An 18275-nucleotide genomic window follows, 5' to 3' on the forward strand; every position below is an offset into this window, starting at 1 on the left:
GTTATGGTTGCTATTGTCATTCCCACTCTGTGCTGCACGCGAACTGAAAGATGATCGCATAGTATATACGGGAGATATCAAATCAACCGATTCTGGTCAAAAAGTACCGATGAGTGAAGCAGAACTACTTGATTTGATATTTCAACCTAATACAACTGTATCTACCGACAAGATGACTAAGCTGGAAACGAATAAAACCCAAGAGATTGCAACGAAGCCACCAAAGATCGGGAAAACCACTTCGCCTGCAACTGTTGATATGCGGAATCAAGCGGGAATCGGACCTCGGATTACGCTAGATACTCTACCCGTGTGTGGGGAGGGTCTTAAGCTATTTGGAAATCATTGTCGGAAGGAAGCTTAAGTATTGCACAATAAATATGATTCGCTAAAAGAGTGTGTGTATTCGGTCATATGTATCTATAGCCAACTAAAAAGTCAATTTAGTATTTTTTGTACGCTTGAACAGCAGAGAAAAAACTTCAGATTCCACTTCCACTTTCCAGCTTCCAGTTGGCTAACAAGCTCAATTGTAGTTGGTATATTTTTTGTTTATTATAACGAGGCAATAACAATCAATTCTTATCTCAAGTGGTGCTCAGGTCGGCCTGTTTATTTCTCAGCCAGACTGTTGTCTGTTTGGAGATCATCATACAGGGGGCTTCAGTCACCGATAGCTATTGTCAGTCTCGAAAGCTCTGTTGAAGCAGCCAAACGCGTTTTCTTTTTCGCTGCTCTCCAGTAAACAAATAAACAAATAAATAATGCATCACAACGTCGTTAACGCTCTTCTCTTGGCTATTGTGATTTGGCATATATGTGAAGCTGAATTACGTCTATGTGTTACTACCAAAGACGATCGCATCATCTTCCCAGACGATAATAGAAATACGTGGAATAGTATTAATACTAGCTCCACCACAGAAATACCTTTAAACAGCACAACAGCGACCTTGGATGATCTGCACCGCAATGCGACTCAGGACTTAAACCGAACAACAACAACAACAGAGCTGCCTGACATTGGCAACCGAATTCTTGTGGAAACTCTGCCGGTTTGTGAGCCGGGCTTTCAACTGCGAGCGGGTCGATGTCGTAAATCGGCTTAATCAAAAATACATAAAATCGTTACATGTACTACATGTATTAAGAGTGAAGTTTTGAGTATTGCAATCATCATTATTGCTCAATAGTGACTGCGAAAAGTATTTTTGAGATTTCGCCGAATATGAAATACACTACTTCATATGCAGAAATAACCGTCATAAGTATTATATAAGTATCTTAAAATAAAATAAATAAAATGATACAACACCTCGGTATGTATTACGACTACGAATTACTTTACCAAATGAGTTTCGCTTGGGACAAACACTTGATGAGGTAACATGGAAAGGCTATTCGCAATTTACCTAATTAGGCATGTGACGAGATGACTCGACTATGAGATACCCTAAGTGTGTGTGTGTCTCTACTGATATTCTTATTTCATCACAGTTGACGAGTGCAAAGCTTCCGCGTCATTTTTATTTACTTGAAAATGCATACAAACTTGTACCTTTTATTTCAGAGATTATTTCTTTGCGTAATCATTAGTCATTAGCTCTTATAATCGATTATAAAGCTTAATTCTAAGTCTTTCCTTTTGAAAAGTATAAGAGACGTCTCAACAGATCATCTTATCAGCTAAATTGCGTCCCAGTGGAATGCAGGTCTTTTAATGACAATTTAAAATAGTTGATGTCAGTCTCGTTTGATCTGTCGTCTATAAAACTGCTGGTAAAACTTAAGCGGCAATATGTTTTGTATGCTTGGGCTCTTATCACTGGGCTCGTTAGTGATAACAACAATCCTAAGTGCGCAACTGGTAGAGGCTGAAGCAGCGCATCGTTGGTTTTCAGGGGAACATCAGAGTAATGAGGATCAGAGGGGAGCTCATTACCAGGAGCAGAGGTAAGTACATAGCTCAAAGGTCGCGGCTTTGTCACTTACTTTGACTCAAAAATACACCCAACAGAGGACATCACAATCACGGGCATTACCATGGACATCATCACGGACACGATTACAATCCCAATCAATTAAATGATCGTTTTCCGAGCATTGGGTATAATGGCCCCCCATTTTATGGGCCCGTTTATGGCAACCAGCATCGAGGAGGTGCATATCCGGGTCAAGGGTTTGGATATCAAGATCCTAGCTTTGGTATCAATGGTCAGCAAGGCGTCGGGTTCGGAGGTCGCAGTCCCAATGGAGGTTACGGAGGACGCCCAGGTTTTGGGAATGCTTACCAACCGAGACCAGGATACGGTGGTGGTGTCCCGCCATATCAGAGCGGTCAACCAGGTCAGGGATTTGCTCCCAACGGATTTCAACAGCCTGAGCAGGGTTATGCTGGGGGTCCATTGCAACCACAACCAGAAGTGCAACAACCTGGCGTAGGTCTTATTTTCAACGGTGTAAATCCACTGCAACCACGACCAGGACAAGGACTGCCATATTCTGGAGTACCCCAACAACCTAACCCAAGCCAATCTGGAAGCGTTGGAAATACATTACAACCACGGCCAGGACAAGGAACTGCAGATCCCTTTGGCGTTCAAAAACCTGACGAAGGCTTTAATTCCAACAATGACAATTCATTTCAACCTCGACCAGGGCAGGGACTGACACATCCAGGTACAGCCCAACTTCCTAACCAAAGTCAGCCAGGAAGCATTGGAAATCCACTCCAACCACGTCCAGGGCAAGGAACTACAGATCCCTTTGGCGTTCAACATCCCGACGAAGGCTTCAATTTCAACAATGAAAATTCATTCCAACCTCGTCCAGGACAGGGACTGACACATCCAGGTACAGCCCAACTGCCTAACCAAAGTCAGCCAGGAAGCAATGGAAACCCACTACAACCACGTCCAGGAAAAGGAACTGCTGATACCAATGGCGATCAACTAGTCGAGGAAGGTTCACTTTTCAACAGTGCCATTCCACAACAACCTCGCCCAGGACAGGGGCAACCATATACGGGAGGACCTGTCCAAGGCCAAACTGGAAGCATTGGAAGTCCACTGCAGCCGCGGCCAGGACAAGGAGCTACAGATCCCTTTGGACTGCAACAACCCGACGAAGGCTTTAGTTTCAATGGTGAAAATTCACTCCAACCTCGACCAGGTCAAGAATTATCACATTCAGGTGGACCAAACCAAAGCCAATCTGGCAGCGGAAGTCCATTGCAGCCACGTCCAGAACAAGGTCAAATCGAACAGTCCTATCCAATTGGACTCCAGCAACCAAGTCAAGGTCAGTCTGGAAGTCCACTACAACCACGACCTGGACAAGTGAGCTCTAACTTAATTTCTTTCCCGCATGCAGAACATACTGGCAATGTTCCATCTGGTGACTCCATTCAATCGCATCCCAAAGATTTCTCTGTTCAACCACACGCTGATCAACATAATCAGACTTCGTCGAATTTGGACCAAAGTTCGGATAGCAATCAAACCGACCACACTGTTGACGACAATATATTTTCTATTTTTAATACGAAAGAAAACGGTATAAAACCACTCTCTGTGGACACTCTGCCCCAATCAATAGAAGGACGCTTTCTCTTATCCACCGATCCGAAATGTAAAGAAGGATCCGATGTTAGAAGCGGTCGCTGCCGCCAAAGTGCATAAACTGCGCTTCAAAAAAACAAATTGAAACTAATCAGCTTAAAAGATCAAACAACCTATTTGTGATTGGCTACATAAATATTTAATAAACATTTTGAAAACGATGCATCAGTAAATGTTTTCGTACAATTTTGTGTATATAAATTTCCAGAAATCTAATAAAGTGTTCAATTGCATTGAGTAAACACTTTTACATTTGAAAATAACATTAAATGCGTCACAATTTCGATAAGATAATGTCGAGTATGACATCACAATGCATAGACAAAACAATATTACTATAATACCAATATTACTAGAATCAAAAGCTCAAATGTCTGCTGCACGAGCAAAACAAGGGAAATGGGAATACATACTACGTATACTACACATTGCTCGTGCCTCATAATCGTTGAAAGTAATCCCCGGGGTATCGTAAACTGTCAGCTGTTCCTGCTAAGTAGTTGAGTAATACGAAAGGTCTGTAAGTTCACTGGCGTTATATATATAAGATACGCACTTTGTCAACGTTTTCAGTTGTTTACTAGACGTCCATTCAAACGTTCTTATTTCCGGAAAAAACAAATATGAAGTTATTGTCTACGAAATTTCTATATCATCTACTAATAGTGTTGGTATTTCTTTGTGTGATGAGTACAGCATCGCCCGTACGGAGTAGAGCTCACATCAAGTGCGCACCGCGTTTCAAAATGTATTTCGGACGTTGTCGATTGCCAGCCTGAGGAGCTAAGGAACTAGTTTTAAAATAATGTTTTTGTGTTTTTTATTTTAAAAGTAAAATTCTCAGAAATGTACTATGTTTAAAAGATAAAAACACACACATAAGCACCTCGCTGCCGATGAAATAAATTGACATTTAGACACTTGACTCACGTCATTGTTCAGTCATTGATACCGTTATAAATGATTGGAATCATTTAATCAGATATATGAGTAAACTCTGATTCAATGGAATATACAGGTGTTGTCATTCAGCAGAAACTTGTAACAATACCAAGTTTAGGTTACGTATTTATATAAAAATAAAACTTACACATTTCTGTATTTTATTTTATTAAACGCATTTGTGAATAAAAAGTATAAATTTGATATCACTGGAACGTGTTTTACGCCGACTTTCGACAACGCGGCGGATTACCTCTTGGCGAGAAACCCTTTTCACAAAAAAGTGGTACATCCCATATGCTTTGGAGAACGGGATTGTTGTCAACATTTAGAACATCACGCTGTGGCACAGTTGGAGCCTGCATCTGTTTAACATTCTCACTAGGCACTCCTTCACTTTGCGAGATGAGCAGACAGCAGAGCAGCAGTCCGCAGCACACAGAGATTGTACGATCGCTCATCGTATCCAAAGATCCAGTTTAAGACCAAGCTTCTCACCTTTACAGAGTAAATAGCAATACTGAACTACACTCAGTTTGTAAAGCCTCTCTGAAGTTTCAAAACGTATTGGAAGCTTATATTGATACATGCATTCATACATGTACCGCTTGCTGTCGAAAGCTCTCTCCCAATCAGACGATGAGTTTACCACGGCCAGGTGTTGAAGCTAAAAAGCTTTTGTGCTTAATGCGCATGTCTTATGAGCTCAACGACATAAAGAGAGACCGGCATTCTCTTTTATTTTTCGAACTTGAAATATTTGTTTTAATATTGAAAATATATGTTTATTTTATCGATTTTATGATCGTTCTCATGATCATCTCTGTAGGTGTTTATCACTTTATAACTAAGCTCTGTGCGACTTTGCTGTAAGCATTATTCATGTACATAACATACGTGAGCATGAAACTATAAACCTATTTATATACACATATATTTGTTTGGAGTATTTGCTAGTCAATGTACTTGAGCACATAGCACATTTAATGTTTAAAAAGTCAGAGTTACTTTAAATCATTTTACAAATTTATTAATTATATTTAAATACACAGCCGCCACTTATTATTAATTATATAATCCAACGATGCATTGGTTGTTCTACCAAGCTTAAATCTCATTTATTATCGTTTAATGCAGCTCGTATCTTTTCGTGATTCTCGTTCACTTTGGCAGCGGCATTCTTGTTGTTTGCACCACTATTAGTGGCATTCCATCCGTACCAACAGACAGCATGTACGACAAGCACAACAATTCCAATGCGAAAAGCGGGCTTATGAAAAATGCTCTTAACAGCGTGTTTATTGTTGTCCATCACGTTGCCGACTGAATTTGTTGAAAAAATGCGATAACAGCTGATCATATGGTAGAAAGCTCGAGAAAAAGCTTTGTGACTGTAAGCTTTTCATTGGTTCATTCCGATTTTATTTGGTGCTGAGAAAGCACTCGAAAATAGAAACAACAGGCATCGACAATTAAAGAGAGAGAGGTGAGCGAAAGAGATGAGTAAACGAGCACAGTGGTTAGAGTGCGTACGCGCCTGTAAATTGGATGGCACTCACTTTGTACCAATGTGCAGTATTGTCATTTTGTTTAACTGACTTAGTATTCAGTTTTGATGTCTCACGTAACAGAATAAATACAAATCTACGTATGTGTGTTTCTATTATAAATAGCAATAAATAATAATCATATCCATTTATTTGTTCAAATTAATTACATTAAGCTTTTTTGTGGCATCGCCTTGTTTGCTCGAAGAATTGAAAGCCAGGTCGACACATTGGCGGCACATCAAAAATCGTCGGCATAATATACGTTATTACATTTTCATATAATTGTGGAGCTGAAGTACTTATGTCATCGTAAATCCTTGAATTTACCGGCGATCCTTTACAACGTTCATCTTGCAGAGCGCACATTACCAAATATCCCAGGAAAATTAGAAATATTTTGTGTTCCATTCTTGTTTACACGTTTTATCAAACTGCGAAATCTGGTATAAAACTTCGCAATATATTGATTGAGATTAACAGGCTTTTAGTTAAATAAAGAAGACTATTTCGAACAAAGAAGAAAGAAAGATTTATATTTGGGTGGAATGGAAATGATGTTGAAGAGTATTACGAATTGTTTACCTGTACTTTAAGTTACTTTAAATTACTCAGCTACTATTATTAGATGCTATTCTTTGAGCCTTTGCCTGAAAACAGACTGAGACTGAGGGTTGGTCTGTGACCACAAAAGTTTGCACTGCAGCAAACATCACAAAGGCAACTGGCTGCAAAATGTTCAGTATCAAATGGCACACAAAACGCTCGTATTACGTATACTGTCTAGCTGTGGATAAAAGTGAAGGACCGCAGCGGAGGGCGACGCTGAGAGATTGTAACTTCAAGCACCTGGAATTAGCATGTTATGTTTAACGCATTTTTGCACCTTCGACATGGTCTGCGTCTGACTCTGGATGAGAGTCGGGCTCGGATTGGAAAGGGGTGGAAGAGGTGGAAAAGGTGAGAGGTACGTTGGCTTCTATTCCTCCAATTTGCAGCACATGTGCAAACAAGGCGCTTCCTTAACCCATTGTGGCTTTTCCTGCGGCATTTTCAACACATTTAATCGCATTTTGTTTTGTGGGGAATTGTTGAGAGCACACACATGAATTTTAAAATGCGGTTTGCTTCGCCCCAACGTCAGTTGGAAAATAACTGTGAGAACTAGTACAGGAGATATCAGAACATCCGAATATGTGCATATCTATGTGGCTTTCGTCGGCTTAAAAAAAAAGGGCTCCAGTGTCAGTCAGAGTGAGTGAGGTGAGTGAGTGGCACTGAATAATGCAGTTGATGTAGCTGCTGCAGCTTTCATTGCCATCCCGATTCGAGTAAATGAAAATTGAATTTACTTTGTGACATTTAAAAAATTTCACGAGCCTCTCCTACATACGAGGACACCAAAGCCAAAGCCCAAGGTAGTGGCTGCTACTATGGAAGTGGCATGTGGTGAGGAGGAATAGCATTTTGCACTCACATCCAGGCTCATTAAATAGATGCCCGAAACGTGCTTCCATTTTGGAGCACATTTCATTAAATGCACGTAAACGGCAGGCTGTCAACTAGCGTCAATGGGGGTGGGTGACACACCCCAAACACCCCAAACCCATGATAAGAAACACACACACACACACACACACAGACACACTGAAATCGGAGAGGAAGAGATACTTATACACTGCGACACTTGGGTAATTTTCAACGTAAACACTTTGGAAACATGTCGCAAAGACATCAATTACAGCATCGATTCCTTCCCTCTCAAGCGTCGATGGCAGCAACAGCAGCAACAGCAACAGCAGCAACTGCAATGCGAGTCAAGACGTTGTTGATGATGATGAGAACGATAATGATGATGTTTCAGTGTTTGCTGACAATGCTGCGGTTTGCTTTTTAGCCACTTCAAATGTATTTTTATGTGAGTGCTCTCATGCCAATACTTTGGCTGTTATTGCTGCTCGCATTTGCCTTGCATTGCATTGCTTAAACACATTTTGGCTACGTGAACGTCTCGCATCGTGTCCTATAAAACCATCCCCTAGGTTAGCTCGAATTTAAGAAAATGTTACGATCACGTGAAGCCATTGCCACGAGTAGGCATCTCTTAATTGTTGTTGCGTGCAGAGTGAATTCAATTATCAAGGGGCCTACGACACTTCAACTTTTCTCCTTAAATCGCATACTACTACCAAACATATATAATAGTATGATGGTGATCTACATAAATTAATATTTGAAAAAGCTAAAGCTAAAGTGCAATTATTACTTAGGTAAACAAAAGCTCTAGCGCACTTCTTACATTACCGTCGCTACCTGTCGTGTTTCCAAATTAAGCTAAAAACACGTACTCATGCATTTCAAGGGTTTTCCATATCAACGCTAAGTAAGTAGAAAAGTGCCGCCGTTCCCAATTAGCAAAAAAGTTGTAACCATTTTTTATGACCGACAGAGGAGAAGAAAACAAGTGGAAATTATTATCTGTCCAACGTGCCTTGTGCACGAAGAATGCTCAACATTAACAACAAATGTTACAGACCTGTCGCCACTTAGCCAAGGGACGTCACCTTCAGTATAGAATTGCTCTTGGAACCCTTCAACTGCCAACAAACAACTGGCAGGGAAAATAAGTTCACGAATGTTTTAATTGCTCCGCAAATAACCGTAAGCCACTTCTCAAAAACAATTGTATACTTAAATTTGGAAACACCTCTCAAAACCATTAAAAATTAGTTGAATTTAGAAATAAAAATAATCGAGTAAAGCGTACTCTTCAATTAATGGTGCGTGCATAAGAATGAAACTTTTGTTATCAATATTTAATCACTAATCAGCAAGTTTACTGAAAATTTTAAATAAAATGTAAAAATAAATTTAGCAATTAAAAAAATGTTCACTTGGCAGCGGTGGGATTCGAACCCACGCCTCCGAGGAGACTGGTGCCTTAAACCAGCGCCTTAGACCGCTCGGCCACGCTACCCTCTGCTCGAGACTCGTCAAATGCGCTACAAGAGAAAACGAAACAAAACGATGTGCTGTCGACTGTTGCTTGCTCTCTCAACTAGTGGTGCTTTTCTTATTAACTTTGTACCTGCACTGTGCCATTTACGTATGTATGTTGGCGATGACGTAACGAGTTCGTAGTAATATTTTCATGTTTTTCTATTTTTATGGGTGCATAGGCAACACCTTGAGTTTATTTTGCTGCCATACTGCGGCGCATATAAATGCGCTCATTGGGTAAATATCAATGAACCGAAATCAATTTCTGATGCTCTGATTCTGGTTTGTATAGAATATCCCTGCATTAAAATGTGTATTAGTTTTAAAAACTGTCAGCATTTTTGTCTTGACAGCTTGGAAATGCGTTTAATATTCAAATGAAAAGGCGAATTTATGCGTGACGTAAAAGGGGAACTGAGCTGAGAGCACAACGGAAAGGCAATAGTATAAGACGATTTCGTTAGAAATACTTTTGCACACACATATGTATGTATGTATGCATGCAACCACAGCAACAATTTGCCGTCGCTTTTGTTATGGTTCTTGTCTGATGTTGCACACATAAACTGAAGCTGGCGACAGGCAAGTCTCCGCTCATGGAAACCCAACGTAGCATCCGCAATGAAATTAGAAAATTGCAATAAAAATCTTTGCACGGGAGACAAACAAAACAAAACAAAACAAAAACAGAATTGTGCGGTTTTCCCAGCCAAGTCTCCGTCTGCATGGGCTTAGGTGGAGGTATAAGGTAAGGGTCGGAAACATTTGTGGTTTCATTAAAATGCCAGCAAAGGTCTGCAAAAAGCAGGCGCAGTCGCGTCAGCATTCAAAATATTTGCGAAACACACATGAATTTACTGAAATTTAAGGCGATTGCGTTCACTCGGAAAATTATTGCAAAGATGTACATTTTAAATGCCCTCATTTGGCAAATTGTAAAAAAATCACGTCCAGACGTAGCTCTGTGTATGGTAATGAAGTTAATTGTGGGAATTACCTTGAATTCCTGATCAAGAGTGGACCAACATGCTGCCATGTATAATAGCAATAAATTAAATATAAAACAATTGCGGAATTAAAGTAGAAACCTAAAAAATAAAACAATTGTGGTACGAACATTTCACATATCAAATGGGATATAAAATGAACAAAATCGACAAATTTTGTTTGCTATTTGATGTGTTTTTTTTTATTAAGTTAATCTCATTTACAGCCAACATTATCAGAAATAATCCATGAAATTAAAAAAATGTTTTCTCTAACTGTTAAGATTCGACCGAGCATAATAACAGTATTTGGCAGCGTCGTAGAACATGGTAGCGTGGCCGAGCGGTCTAAGGCGCTGGTTTAAGGCACCAGTCTCCTCGGAGGCGTGGGTTCGAATCCCACCGCTGCCAAGAGAGTTTTTTTTTAATTTTATAAAATACAATTCAATAACACGTCGGAAATAGTTTTAAAAAACTATCGAGTTTCTCATGCCATGTTTGTCTGCCTGATGTCTGGTCAGCGTTCCCGTGCGACAAATTAAATTTAGAAAATAGATATTAAATCCCCAATATATGTATTTTTAGCTATTCCGTTTTTTGGACAGAGCGAAAGTGGTGGTTATTTGAAACACCAATTTTTGCAAACATTTAGAGCAAATTAAATATGCCAGCAATTAAGCGATTTTAACAGATAAATAGAACTTTGACAATGTTAGGGCAAAAATTTGGGTTTTCAACAGAATTCAATATGAATGATGTTGATCAAATTAACTAGCGACATCCTAATAAAGAGCTGCTTACCCATCGGCCAGCAGGGAGAGGTAACTTTGAATGTTGCTAAAACTTTGAAATTGTCGGAATAAAAACTCCTGGCACATAAGTTTTGTGCACTTTAAGTACTTTTTCATAACCATCTTTCTTGTTGTTTGGTTTTGGATTCCTTGCAGTATTTGCATGCCTCTGGGGCAAAGTACTGTACAATAACAAGGGGCAACAAATATCAGCGAATGGCAATAAAAGAGTATGCAACGTATTCGAAGGCAAAAAAATAAAAATATAACAAAAACTTTAAATAGTTACTAGCTACTTTTCGAGAGTTAACAATGGTGAATGCGATGGATGACGAAGAGGGAATTCTTGAAGCATACGCACATAATGCGAAGAAGTGGAATGTTAAATTACTTTTAGTAGTACATTTTTAAAAAGTTTTTAGATTTTGTGCAAAGTTTTCGTCCCCAAATTAAGCGATTACAAATGACCATTGTTGATGTAACTAAGTATAAAGTACTTTTTTTTTAGTTCATTGGCACATTCAGGTATTTGCAATCTTCAATGAGTTTTGTCACTGACTGTACAGTAAATATTTTATGGTTATAAGAATTATTTTCAACCCTAAAAGTATGCAATGAAATTTGAACATATATTTATGATATTTTCTGTCTCTTTTCGCACTGCATGACAATTTTTGTGTAATTCACACGGTTTTAAATATAACATAAAAAACAACTTGCGCGCTAAAATATAATATAAAGTATTTATTGCTAAATATAAGGTTGTTCCTAGAGAATAAATAGAAAACTTTAAGTAAGAGAAATTCGGAAGTTGTGTATTCAATTGCTAGTAGTTAGCTTTAGTGCTGACAATTCTCAACTGCTAAATAAAATTTGAAACTCAATTGAGTCATACCCGTTAGACACTTTAAGAGAATACAGAAAGTTTTTTCACCTTTTACCCAATAATAATTTTTTGTTTTACGTATTTAATTATGAGTATCCATGACATGAAAAAGTTTGCCTCGATATCTAATTCAATCATAACTTGTAAATTAAAAAGTGATTATTCAGTCATTAAAAATACTATATTATTTTCTTGAATTTTATCTCATCTGATCAAAACCAAATTTTGTCAATATATTGTATACTGAAAAATAACCTTCTAGCTTAAAAATTCGGATTTGTTATGTGGTAAAAATTGGTCAGTCGACAATTAGTTGAAATAATATTTATTTGAGTCAACGAGAGGAATGGTCGAATGGTCGCAAGTATTTGTGAGACTTGGTAAAATAAAACGTACACTGTTTGGCATTTTTCGTTGAACTTTGGCCTCAAGCAGCAGCATCTTGGAGCTACTTTGCTTGCCTTGCACGTAGCGTCATTTTTGACATTTAATTATGGTTGCCTACGGTTGGTACAGCGTACGATAGACAGAATATAAGGACCAATGTGAGTACTCACAATGCGAGTATTGTAGGGCTGCACTGCGAGGAGACGAGAAGAGATGAGGGGAGTAAGCTGCAAACTCGATTTCATGGCCCGTCTAAAAGGTGCTGCCATTTTGGCAATGTTGTTACTTACCGGCAGGTAACATGACGCATTTGCTGCCAGCTAGATACTAGTTCCAATGCGTGCTACGTGCGTATCCTACAACATACATACATATATGTATGTTATATGGGTTCTGTCAGTTGGCTTTGCCTCTTTCTCTTTCTCTTTCTATTTTTCGTTGCTGCCCCATGCCACATTCGTTGCTTCGTTGGCTGGACGTGTGTTGTCAAAACTGTCGCTTCATTTTTTTTGCTATATAAAAATGCTTAGTTGCAAAGCAATGAGTTTTGTGCAAAACTCTGCAGTTGGTCATGCAAACGATTTATGAAAAAGTCGACGCACGTGCCGGGTAAAAACGGCTAAGGATATTGGCTGGGGAACGGGACAACATGCACTGCTCCCTGGCTGGTCACTGACTGGTCAACTGCTGGACAATTGCGTCTAAATTAATTATCTGAGATAACAGTGCATTGTCCACCGTCTGCCTGGTGGGCTAATTCAATTATCTAGCTCTGAAATTAAAAATGGCTTAAGCCAAGTTAATGCTATCCTAAGCGCGTTAATTAAAACCAAGTTGATATGCTCGTGGGCCCCTTTCTCTCGAAACACACCCAACAGCATCAGCTGCAACAACAGGAAGTCAACTGTTTCGGGGCGAGATTTAACCAACCCTTCGGCGACCAAATAAAATAACTCTTATACTCTCTTACTGTTTGCCCAGTACACCGAACAGCCGAACAATAAAATTGCCCGCTAAAATCACGAATTCAAGTCTCTTGAGAATAATTTAAAACATAGAAAAAGCCAAAGATGCCGACGCGGAATCCGCTACATTAAAATATGATGAGCTCTGAATAACTGAAACGAACGAACGAAACGAACAAATGAAAAACAAAGTTCATAAAAATGTTGTAAAGAATATGAAGCAAAACACTGCGTTCTCCCCATACACGTAAGGTGTGCTGTTGTCTTCTTGAAGGTGAGCCTCGCGATGGTAGCTGTCCAAAAAAAATAATCAACATAAAAAAGAAAATTATTTGCAATATTATCAGAGAGTGAAAAACTTGCGTGCACAGTGGAATTGATGTGCTTGGAAGTGGTCGAATATTAATAATTTCGATACTGAATTGTAGATTGAATATCTGTATATTAAATATGATTTTCTTTCATAAAATAATTAAAAAATTGGAAAATAAAAATAAAACTACTTATAATAAAGTTTATTGCTTGTCTGTTAATACTGTAGAATGGATATTCTACTAATTTTAAAATTTAAATATAAGACGAATTAAAAAAAAAATTGTAACCCGTCAGCTACTGGCAAATAAGTTTTGATCTAATGAAGATCGATTATAACAAATATTCAATTGAAAAATACACTTTCAATCACAGTGAAAACTGATTTTGTGGATAGCCAGATATTTCTCGAAACCTTTTTTTTATACGTTGGGTTTAGTAGAGCGTCTTTCAACCAAACAAACAGAGAATTCTTGGTAAACATTGGCAGTAATAGAATTATGTATAACCTTTTTTTTTTTATTTGCATATATTTTTTTCTAATTGATTATCAGTTGGACAGTGGGAGACTAAAATAAAAGCCTATCGTAAGCCAAAAATACATTTTATCAAATTGATAGTTGCTGAATTTGTTTGAAAACAAGTTTTAAGGCCCTCTGCTCCTATAATTTGAATTAATTTAAAGTATTGTATATGACCATTAATCTTCATTTAAGAAACCTAAAAATAAACCTATACCAACATTAAGGCTTTAAGATGACAGTTATTTATTTATGTATGTATCTCTTTCTCAGTTGAGAATATTTTTGAAAGTATGCGCCTTTTAGGCATCTTGGTTCCACTGTGTTTGCAATTTTGCTGCTACTTCCAGCACTTTCAGCAGTTGTTACACTCAGCTTCCCCGTTTGATTGGACAGTAATTGAAGTTTGTTGTGTTGAAATGAAATTCAAATTAAATTTCGTTTTAATCAGCCACACGATTCATACAACAACACAACAATAACAAACCCAAATACCTATACAACGACTAAACCCAAGTCAGAAGAGTAAGCGGGGGTCTTTTCAGGGTCACTCAAGTTAGACGTAGACGAAGATGGTTGGCTCGTGGCCCTGTCAAACAGATGAGCAAAAGTAAATCAATTAAAGGGCCACATTTGAGATACGCGGCGCATTTTGTTGACCTCAAACTCTAAAAAATTCAATCAATCGACTGTTGTCCACCGAAACACTCAACAACTTCAAATAATGCACGCAAACAAACAAAACGTGACCATAACTTCATCAATCTTTCTTTCAAACCATGTGCATACGATCGAGTCTGAAACAAAGAAAAACCGGTCACCCTTATGATGTGGGTATAGCCAGTGTTGCGATCTACTACTATGTTATACTGATCGTCATATCAAACGACATCAGCATGAGGGGAGATGAATGAGTCGGATCAAGTTCAAAGTCATTTGTCTGTTTCCGTTGCCGATCGTCGATCGCCGATTATAACATTAACTATATAAAGCGTTGCAATGACCTAAACCAAACACCAAACATAGTCTGTTGATCGTCGCTTAAACATCAAATCATCATGGTAGGTCAACATAACATCTTTCGGTTGTCAAGTTAATAATCATTCGTATCCTTTATAGAAATTCCTGATCATTGCCGTCGCCTTCCTGGCCTGCGCTTTTGCCGATGTCTCCGAATTAGCCGATCCAGGCTATGATTACCCCCAGCCTGCTCTGCCCGCTCCCGCTCCTGTTGAGTCCTATATTCCCCCAGCTCCACCAGCACCTCCTGCACTCCCAGCTCTCCCAGCCCTGCCTGTGCCATCCGCACCCAGGAACGAATACATTCCTCCCGCACCCGTTGCTGCCCCAGTTGATGCCTACATTCCACCCGCCGCCGAGGAGCCCATCATCGAGGAGATCGAGCAGCCTGCTCAGGATGGTTACCGCTACAAGACTGTGCGTCGTCGTGTCTTCCGTCACCGCAACTAAATTTGTTACGAATACTCATAAATAGGAATCGATTTTTTATTGTTTTTGTTACCTTTGGACAAATATAAAGGAAAAATGTTAGCCAAATGTTGTCTTGTAGTCTCTTTGATATTAATCAAAGGATCTGAAGCAGGCCAATATATCACACAAATACCAAAATATATATTATTGTTTGCTCTTGACGATTTTATGAGGTAGTTAAGCATGATTATGAGGAAGACCTTCCTTCCCATCAAAAAGCAATTAAGATCACGATAGTGGAGAGTTCCGGTGATTTGCCTGCATTATTATTAATAGTAATATCAATTTAACAATCTTTATTTGAAATCATGCTCAATTTACACTCTTATACTATGTCGTATATATCTTATGGTTATGGACCGACAGAAGAATGTATCCCCCCTTAAAGTAATTGAATTTTTGAAATGTGTCAACTGTCAAAACTATATTGTCATGTCCTTGTGTTTGTATGTCTGTATGAAAACTGAAGTATTATATTTGAGGCTATTAAAAATCACAGAGTTCAAGTTTGGTTTATATTTTGGATATGCACATTTTAAAAAGGTAATGATTATGGAATATGATAATGATTAATTGTGAAAGGGAAATAGCTTCGAAATTATTCAAAAAACAAATTTATAGAACTATAATGAAGTAAAGCTAGTCTTTATTCTATGTTTTAATGACATTCCAATTGTGGACAGATTATTTTTTAATTAAGCGTATTTTCAAAATGGTATTTTCGTATATTTTCGGTCTGTTTTATGGTGGTATAAGTCGAAATTCTTAGAGGAAATATTTTTTATAGTGATAGTTGTTAAAATTCTTTAAGAATATCACACAATCAAACCATTCATATTTTATTATAACGACTCCAATGATTGAACGTTGATAGAGAATGAATGCCTATCTCTTATTACTAAAAATAAATGTTTTACTCGAATTTTAACATAATACAATTTGAATAATTTTAATACCAATACAATGTAGCTTTTGTTACCAAGTGCGAAAGCGAATGCTTTTTTCTCTTGGGGTACTTCATTTTACTTTATTTCTGAGTGGCTAGCATCGATAAGTCGCCACATCTCTCACCTCTTTCTCGCATTCCGCAGTCATCGTTGTCGTTGTCGTTTATAAAACGCTTAACATTCGTGACATATTTCGCATTTAGCTGTGCGATGTGAAATGAAATTTATAGACTTTATCCATTAGGAAAACAATTACGACTGCAAACAATGGTGGCGACTCTGCTGGCCATCGTCCAATGAAGGCGACTCCCTGGACCGAGCGAGCATATGTTGCAATTGCGATGGCGATTGCGAACTACGACTGGGATCGACGCGACGTGGCCACCTCAGACTGCGAGTCTGTCCGCACAGTTTTGCTAGTTAGGTTCATTGTCCTTGTCGGCGCGTAAGAAAAAATATATATTTTCTTATTATTTTGCCGCAGAATATGCGACGCTTCTCCAGAAGGACGTGGACGTGGACGAGAGTGAGGAGGTCGAGACTCTGGCTTCCTGACTGCAACACAAATCCAATTACCTTCAAAATAATAAACTTATGTACATACCAAAAGGCAAAAGCAAATGCCAATGCTCGGTATGAGGATGGGACATTTTCTTCGCACACTCGCACACACACCCGCACACACTCGTACGCACACAACATTCACATTTGCTTTATCAACTGTTGATAGACTCCATGGGGAATTTTCGGATGTCACGCCACGCTGACAAAGGCGGCGGCTGTGGTTTGTAGTTGGGATGCTGCTGAAAGTCTAATATTTCTGAGGCTAAGGGGTGCTATTGTCTGCAGACTCGTATTTTTTAGCTGTAAAAAATGGTAGACTCCAGTAGTCATCAAGATCTCTAAGCCTTGATTATATATCTTTGACATAAATATAATATTCTATACAGAAATGTGTCGATAGCATTTGACAGTCTGTTAATTACAGGGTATTTAATTACATCCGGAAAGTATGGGAAGAAATCTTTGTGACAAGCAAAAGGAGATAACTGCAAAGAAATAATGTAAATATAATATCCGGAGCATCTAAATCCCTGAGACTGTGTTCTCTGAGCGTGCTTTGGTCACACTGTATTGTGTATCTTTTACTAAAAGTACCTTAAAGTCGAGTACACTCCAAAGTAGATTTCTTACTTGTTTTCTATATATTATTTTCTCCATTCTGCAGGACATCGCTGCTTTGTCCTGTCTGCTGATTTCCACAGCTTGTTTGCTGCTCATTACTTGGCGGGCGAAAAATGCACGAACTCAATATAATTTCGCCACTTGCATGTCATCAGCATAAACTGGGTGCAAAATATGTGGCGTTCATTGGCGACGCCACAACGTTCACATCCATGTCCTCAGCGACTGTGAGGACGCAGTGACTGGCGGCGACATTGACCGAAGGAAATTCGTTTGAGAGCAAAGTCAACAGCAATTGGCCAAATGACTTGTAAGGGTTTCTGCTCTGTCAAAGCAGTCAGCAGTGAACGAGAGAGAGAGAGAGAGTGAGAAAAGCATCCTCAGGGGCGAGCGGGACGAGCGTGAAGTTTATTGAATTCACATATTTCCCATTTTGCATTATGGCCAACAAGTCTGCTCCCTCTGTGTTTTTCCTTTCTTTTTTGTTGTTCTCTGTTTTTTTTTTTGGTTTTGTTCTGTGCAGCAAATTTGCCGTTTGCTGTTTGATTTTGTAATCGAGGATTTGTTTGTTTTCTTTTCTGTTTTTCTTGCATCTTTTTTGTGGCTTGGAATGTTTTAGCCATTTCTTTTTTTTTGTTTGTTGGGGGTAACTCAAATTGGTCTGGTCGTTGAATTGACCTTTTTACTGCGCTGCG

At 38.7% G+C, this 18275-nt stretch overlaps 5 protein-coding genes and 2 non-coding genes across 7 annotated transcripts; 4 read left to right on the forward strand and 3 right to left on the reverse strand.

Annotated features, from left to right (window-relative positions):
* Positions 1–408: 408 nt before the first annotated feature.
* Positions 409–1533, forward strand: LOC133841668 (uncharacterized). The gene has a single exon (XM_062274307.1). It carries the CDS (start codon positions 765–767, stop codon positions 1107–1109), a length of 345 nt encoding a protein of 114 aa, XP_062130291.1. The 5' UTR covers positions 409–764; the 3' UTR covers positions 1110–1533.
* Positions 1534–1733: 200 nt separating this feature from the next.
* On the forward strand, positions 1734–3793 carry LOC133841667 (uncharacterized). Its single transcript, XM_062274306.1, has 2 exons — positions 1734–1953; positions 2018–3793. Exons 1-2 carry the CDS (start codon positions 1799–1801, stop codon positions 3678–3680), a joined length of 1818 nt encoding a protein of 605 aa, XP_062130290.1. The 5' UTR covers positions 1734–1798; the 3' UTR covers positions 3681–3793.
* Positions 3794–4706: 913 nt separating this feature from the next.
* Positions 4707–5128, reverse strand: LOC133841670 (uncharacterized). Its single transcript, XM_062274309.1, has one exon. It carries the CDS (start codon positions 5021–5023, stop codon positions 4784–4786), a length of 240 nt encoding a protein of 79 aa, XP_062130293.1. The 5' UTR covers positions 5024–5128; the 3' UTR covers positions 4707–4783.
* Positions 5129–5257: 129 nt separating this feature from the next.
* On the reverse strand, positions 5258–5896 carry LOC133841669 (uncharacterized). The gene has a single exon (XM_062274308.1). It carries the CDS (start codon positions 5872–5874, stop codon positions 5677–5679), a length of 198 nt encoding a protein of 65 aa, XP_062130292.1. The 5' UTR covers positions 5875–5896; the 3' UTR covers positions 5258–5676.
* Positions 5897–9004: 3108 nt separating this feature from the next.
* Trnal-aag (transfer RNA leucine (anticodon AAG)) lies at positions 9005–9086 on the reverse strand. Its single transcript has one exon. It is a non-coding gene; the product is annotated as a tRNA-Leu (tRNA).
* Positions 9087–10424: 1338 nt separating this feature from the next.
* On the forward strand, positions 10425–10506 carry Trnal-aag (transfer RNA leucine (anticodon AAG)). Its single transcript has one exon. It is a non-coding gene; the product is annotated as a tRNA-Leu (tRNA).
* A 4410-nt stretch (positions 10507–14916) lies between these two features.
* Positions 14917–15578, forward strand: LOC133844778 (uncharacterized). The gene is made up of 2 exons (XM_062279028.1): positions 14917–15018; positions 15077–15578. Exons 1-2 carry the CDS (start codon positions 15016–15018, stop codon positions 15425–15427), a joined length of 354 nt encoding a protein of 117 aa, XP_062135012.1. The 5' UTR covers positions 14917–15015; the 3' UTR covers positions 15428–15578.
* The last annotated feature ends 2697 nt before the right edge of the window (positions 15579–18275 follow it).

This window comes from Drosophila sulfurigaster, chromosome 3 (genome assembly GCF_023558435.1).
Source record: "Drosophila sulfurigaster albostrigata strain 15112-1811.04 chromosome 3, ASM2355843v2, whole genome shotgun sequence".
Taxonomy (NCBI): Eukaryota; Metazoa; Arthropoda; class Insecta; order Diptera; family Drosophilidae; genus Drosophila; species Drosophila sulfurigaster.